Raw genomic sequence first — 6,000 nt, forward strand, 5'->3', positions numbered from 1 at the left:
CCACAATTTGACAACCACTGACTTAGAGGATCCTCTGTCATTGTATTGAACATACAAATGTAATAAACATGCAATGTAATACAATGAACACGGAGAATCAAAAACACACTGCACACAAATCAATATAGCAGTAACCCCGAGTGCAACTTTAAAACATAAATGATTGAGCTCATATGGACCTGTGGTCAGTCTGTCTGGGGAATCATGAATCCCTCACTGCATCAGTGCTGTTTCACTGTCTCCACTGGATGAAGCTCTTCATATAAAGCTGGATATATAAGTATTTTTCCGCGTACATACTGTATACACTATATTTCAAATCTCACCTACTTGATTGCTTGTACTGTAGCAAAACTATATTATCACCCAGCTCTCATCTGCTAAATGCAACAATAACATGTGATTTCTATTGCATAAAAAGCCTTTACCAAGACATTCAAAACTGATTTCGTCAAGTAAAGTCCTGCTATTTAAAATTCAGTCACGATGTGAGGTTTGCTGCTGTAGCTCCATGCATCGCTTCAACTTAGGGTCAAAATCACCTGAGTGACATTTTTCTGAATAATCAGTTCATAACGGCATGTCACCAGTGTCACTTCCGAACTCGAAGACAACGTAAGCTTGAACAGGGAACCGTCTCATCATTATTTTAACAAAGACAACTTGACAGGAACCATTTTGTGCTTTGAAACCAACAAGAAAGCATTTCAAATCATTTTAAAGAGTGCTTTTACAATGCACAGGTTGCTCTGCGTAGATACAACATGCCACATAAAAATAGCACTGTCATCATTCAGTACATAAGCTTATATAAGTCCAGAGTAGAACTACAATAATAGGTGCACAAAGCCCCTGTAACCTTAAATCTAAAGAACATGATTCATACATGATTAATTTGAATAAATGCATGTTTCCTATGAAAGATTCTGGGACATTCTGGGACAAGAAACTGAAGGATTTCAGCAGGATGCTGACAAAGCAAAGATGTAAATGTGCAGAAAGGGACAGACAGTTCGACGAATGCCAGAGTCCAATCTGAGCCGTGCACGCAAACAGTGCTGTCATTTGTTAAATGTGCATAGGGAGTGGGGGAGATACAGCCAAAGAAAGCTGAGCCAGAGGACATTAGCCATGCTTGTGCGGGATTGAAGAAAACCTCTCTGCATGCATCCAGAGCTGCAGCCTTGTTGCCTGGTGACCAAAATATTTACCATCCGCTCATGAGAGGTTTTTCTGCCAACATAGCAGTCAAAACACTGGAGCTCACCCATCAACATGATGACCAAGCTCTGTTAGACTTCAACACATCCACCCTGCCCTACGCCCGAGTTATCCAGGATCTTATAGTCAGGGGAGTCATGCTCCTAGGCTTTGTTTTGAGGGGACAAAAGTAACGGTTCTTCCACGTCTAGTGGTGTAATTTTATAGAAGCCTATACATAGTGGCATTTTATAATGAACCAAGCAAACTTGCAACTGATCTCGACTGCCAGTGATCATCCTGCTTTGCTGTATGGAAAATAGCGACTATACAACCGTTTCCAATCCAAAATGAAAATAACTATCGGTATTATTATTCATAATACAACTTCAGTTTTACCTCTAATAATTACTGTGGTTTCTTCATGATGAACTGAAGCAAGAACACACATTATTAATGCCTTTACTGTTGCTATTACAGATTATTACGACTATCCTATTGATTCGGTCTGTCATGCATTATAAAGAGGCTGAACTGTACCTTATTTCTGTGACTGTAAGCACATTTTGTGACAGATTCCCTATATAGCACTCATCATTTCCACAAAAGGCTGGCTTATAAATCAATATACAATACATATCTTATTAAATACTAAAACTCTTTGGTTGTGTTGTTAAAACCCTCTACTGCAAGCATTTTGATGGTACATGATAAAAAATTATTCCACATCATTTTTTGGTTTATTTGGTAACATTTTATTGATAAAACATTTTTTGGACCACCCCTCACCCCCCCATCCCAAAATATTTATTCGTTGCCTCAGGGGAGCATTGCGCATCAATGGTACAGAATTACGGAGGAAATTCTCCATTCACATATCATAAGACAAAGTTCAGAGAGCAATTCAAAATCACATATCTGTCAAGAAATCATTAAATGAAAAGGGAAAAACACTTGAAACACATTGATATATTGCGTTTGATTCAGACGTAGGTTTGTCTCGTGGCGCGAGGCTGGGAAACTGCCACAGTCCTGCAGAGTTTAGCTCCAACCCTAATCAAACACACATGCCTGTAGCGTTCTAGTGATCTTAAAATACATTCATTAGCTTGTTCTGATGTGTTTGATTAGGGTTGGAGCTAACTCTGCAGGACTGTGGCCCTCCAGGACCGGAGTTTCCCAGCCCGGATGTAGTGTGTCACATCATGTACTTCATCAAATGAGATTTTACTCCGTGTTAAACTTCAAGAAGCACTTCTTCTCTGTTGTGAAACGGAGTTGCACATTACATTTTTGGGGTAACTAATACTTTTAGAGTAAATTTAAAACTGGGTTCTTTTACTCTAACTCAAGTACTCTAACTCCTCTCGTTACTTTATCTTAATGCAATACAAGTTAAAAATGCTTCAATTTATTCTAAATGCGCCGTCTACTTTTCTCTGGGCAATGAATGATGCCTGTTCGAGGATAATTCATTCTTTTGAGTCAATTCTGTTCAAAGGCTTGATCAAACCAGTTGGCAAACCAGTGAATCGCTTCGTGAATCAGTTTGAATGATTCGTTCAGTTCCCTGAGTCGTCTGAAGCAGTTCTCACTCAGAGTTGTAACATCAAGAGCGTTGAAGACATGGCTTTGGATCCACAGTCAGTTGAAAGCAAATCTGCAAAGGCTATGATTTGCTAGATATGAAGATCTTTATTAGATGAACACCGCATCTGCTGTCGGTTCAACAGGTATAGATTCGATTACAGTACACGTTTACCACTACATTACCCGTTTGTTGTGCGTGTACCTTACACATTAAATACAATGTATCATTTATTCATTAAATAAGCTGAGTATGAAATGAACACCCGTCAAACCCGCGTTAGTTCCAGGAGGAATGTCTTTGGCTAGACATAAGACTGATATTTTCACAACATTTACGCTTGCAGAAATAAAGGCTACATTTGTTTACATTTTGCAGAACAGACGGAAGAAGATGCATCAATGTGTATTTCTGTAGCGGTCATGTGAGGAGTTTTCAGTCTTCTCCGTGTCAGAGGTTATACATTTATAATACATAATTAATATACTTTCAAATATAATTTAATTCAGTGATGCAAATCAGAATTTTTATCAGCTGTTACTCCAGTTTTCAGAGTCATATGATCTTTCAGAAATCATTGTTTCACAAACCAGTGTTGTTGAAAAAACAGCATATGCAGGTTATGTATGTTTTGTATGCTGGTTTATGCTGGTCCTTTGCTGGTTTAAGATGGTCTTTAGCTGGTAATGTGCTGGTCTTAAGCTGGTCAGACCAGTTTAGGACCAGCTTAAACCAGCTTAAACCAGCATCCCATGCTTCAAAACATACCTTACCAGCATATGCTGTTTTTTTAAACAGGGAACAGTTTAGTTGCTTAATATTTTTAGGAGCCTGTGACATTTTGTTCAGGATTCTTTCGTGAATAGAATTAGATCCATGTTGGTGTCCATAACGGCTTTTTCCATTTGAAATATTTTTGGAATCATGATAATATAATTGCATTCCAATGCTAACGTAATATACTACATTAATCATGCACCATTGTATTAATGTATTATCTGGCTCTGCACTATGATGAGGTCAGAATCCTCGGCAATAACTTTTACGTCCAGCAGCCTTTTTAGTAATGCACTTAAAGTGGATGGCTAGTTTATTGAGCAAGGCATCATATTGAGATGAATGGCACTGCTTTATACAGCCACTTACTAACACTCTTAATAATTTTGTATGCACTACATATACAAAGTCCAATATAACTAGCGGTTTACAGCCGATAAAAGGCATTTCTGCAATATCGGACAGCTGCCGATTATTTAAAAAACAGCCAATGATCAGAGCTCATTATTTCATGTCAATCAAAAAGGGGCGGGTAAACTCGTGATAGGCTTATGGACTAAAATAAACCGCTCTGATTTCACATGCCAGTGATTGTTACATTGTTTTAACACTGAGAAAAAAATAAATATTTCACACAAAACACACCAGAAATGGTTTTACCACTAATTTGACATAGAGAAAAAGGAACCTCATTCACATTTGAAAGTAGTTTTAAATATATACTATTTAACAAATACTAGTAAAAGGCGCACATTTGTTTTTAAACCCTCTGGTAGCCTCATATCCCGTAAAGGCGATTTTGGATACTTTTTCCTAACTGGGTTGGAGGAGCAAACTAAGCGACAGCACTGTGCATTCAGACAGGTCTCAGGCCTGATACTAATGTGCAGAGATGGATGGCTCTTTGGGGTAGGTCACTGCTGAACAATAATATTGATGTCCAGAGCATCTGACAGCAGCGTCAGCCAGAGAAAGAGAAAACCACACCTCATCCTCTCCTCTCCTCTCCTCAGCACACACAAGAGAAACGCTCTTCAGTAACACGTAGTTAAATGTGACAATCTCTTGCGCGATTGTTGCGCATTTTGGACACGTCTTTTCAAAATCGCATTATGAAAGAGCAAATAATAGGCTAGGCTGTGCGGAATCCGTGCAATGCTCGTGCGCCCGGACTGCGCAGTCTAACAGCATCAGCACCATGAGGATCTCCGAGACAAAGAACATCACTGTAAAAACCCCAACACTGCACTGCAAATGATTACAAAAACCTCTCGAAGACCCATGCACACGCACTCAACCTTTACAAATATCCCTTTAAAATCAGCCTAATGTCTTTGTGTGCTGCTGGGTGTATGTAGTATGTAGCAGGCTCAGTTATGGGCGTGATTTTCTTGCTGCAGTACACCGGCTCAACACAACATTTCCTTTTATCTACAATATTCGGAAAATACTGTAAGAATCAGTAGCCTATAATGATAAAAACACAACCACGATGTAATTTTTGCGGCATAATTATTTAGACATTTTATTGCACTTGGAATATGAATCCTTACCAAAAAAAAAAAAAAAACGCATCTGAACTGTAATCAGTCCCAATTCCTCACTATCAGTTTAACCCACATTCTCTGACACGCCTGCTGCCTGACATTTACTCTAAAGCTTTGGTTAGAAACGTTCAGATCAAGCCCACTCTAAAAGAAAATGTGCATTCAAAAATGAATATAAATGCATGAACTTACAGTGATTTTTGGGATATTCTTTTTGCCCTGGTAAGACATGGTTTGATCTCGGTTGACGCAGACGTCTTTATTCTGTTCTTTTACTGATGTTAGTGGTTGCGCACACTGGACTTGATTGTCTGCTCTGCTGGGCTCCTCCCTCCATGTCCAGCCGGGTGTCGTGTGTGGTTTTAGCCACCAGGCGGCGCCAACACCAGGCTCGTGAAGCCCGACTCATTTACCCGAATCGGTTCTCTCGAACAGTACTGAACCGGTTCAAAAATTGATTCACGACATGACGAGTGGCCTACCCTGATGTCATGTTTTAATAAATGTTTATTATATTTTAAAGTAATCTGAATGTATTTGGATCTCTTATACTGATACAGTAGCCACAATAAAAGCTAATAATAAAAGCTCACTGATTTTCACAGCTACTGCAAGTTAATAACATAGACTAAGTAGAATAAGATTAATTTTGTAATTATCGCATTTATTTTACGCATAACAGCGAAAGGCTAATAATTGTAATGATTTGTGCTACTTTCTTCACCCGGATACCAACAAACTCCACCTTTATTACTTTGAGAACGATATACGAACCGGTTCATTTCAAAGAACCGACTCAATCGAATCATTTGTTAATGAATCGGATATCAATCGCATGTAAACGCTGGTGTCCAGCAGATATATAAATAGTTAAATATTTGTTTAGTT

The 6,000-nt window shown here is 38.7% G+C and overlaps 1 protein-coding gene across 1 annotated transcript in view; it reads right to left on the reverse strand.

Moving 5' to 3' along the window:
• The window catches only part of dpysl3 (dihydropyrimidinase like 3), a 34,884-nt gene extending 29,460 nt beyond the window's left edge, over positions 1-5,424 (reverse strand). Inside the window, exon 1 of the mRNA XM_079405977.1 lies at positions 5,305-5,424. Coding sequence (XP_079262103.1) covers positions 5,305-5,343 — 39 coding nt within the window. The 5' untranslated portion in view covers positions 5,344-5,424. The remainder of the gene's footprint in view (positions 1-5,304) is intronic.
• Positions 5,425-6,000: the final 576 nt, after the last annotated feature.

Source organism: Barbus barbus (assembly GCF_936440315.1).
Source record: "Barbus barbus genome assembly, chromosome: 43".
Taxonomy (NCBI): Eukaryota; Metazoa; Chordata; class Actinopteri; order Cypriniformes; family Cyprinidae; genus Barbus; species Barbus barbus.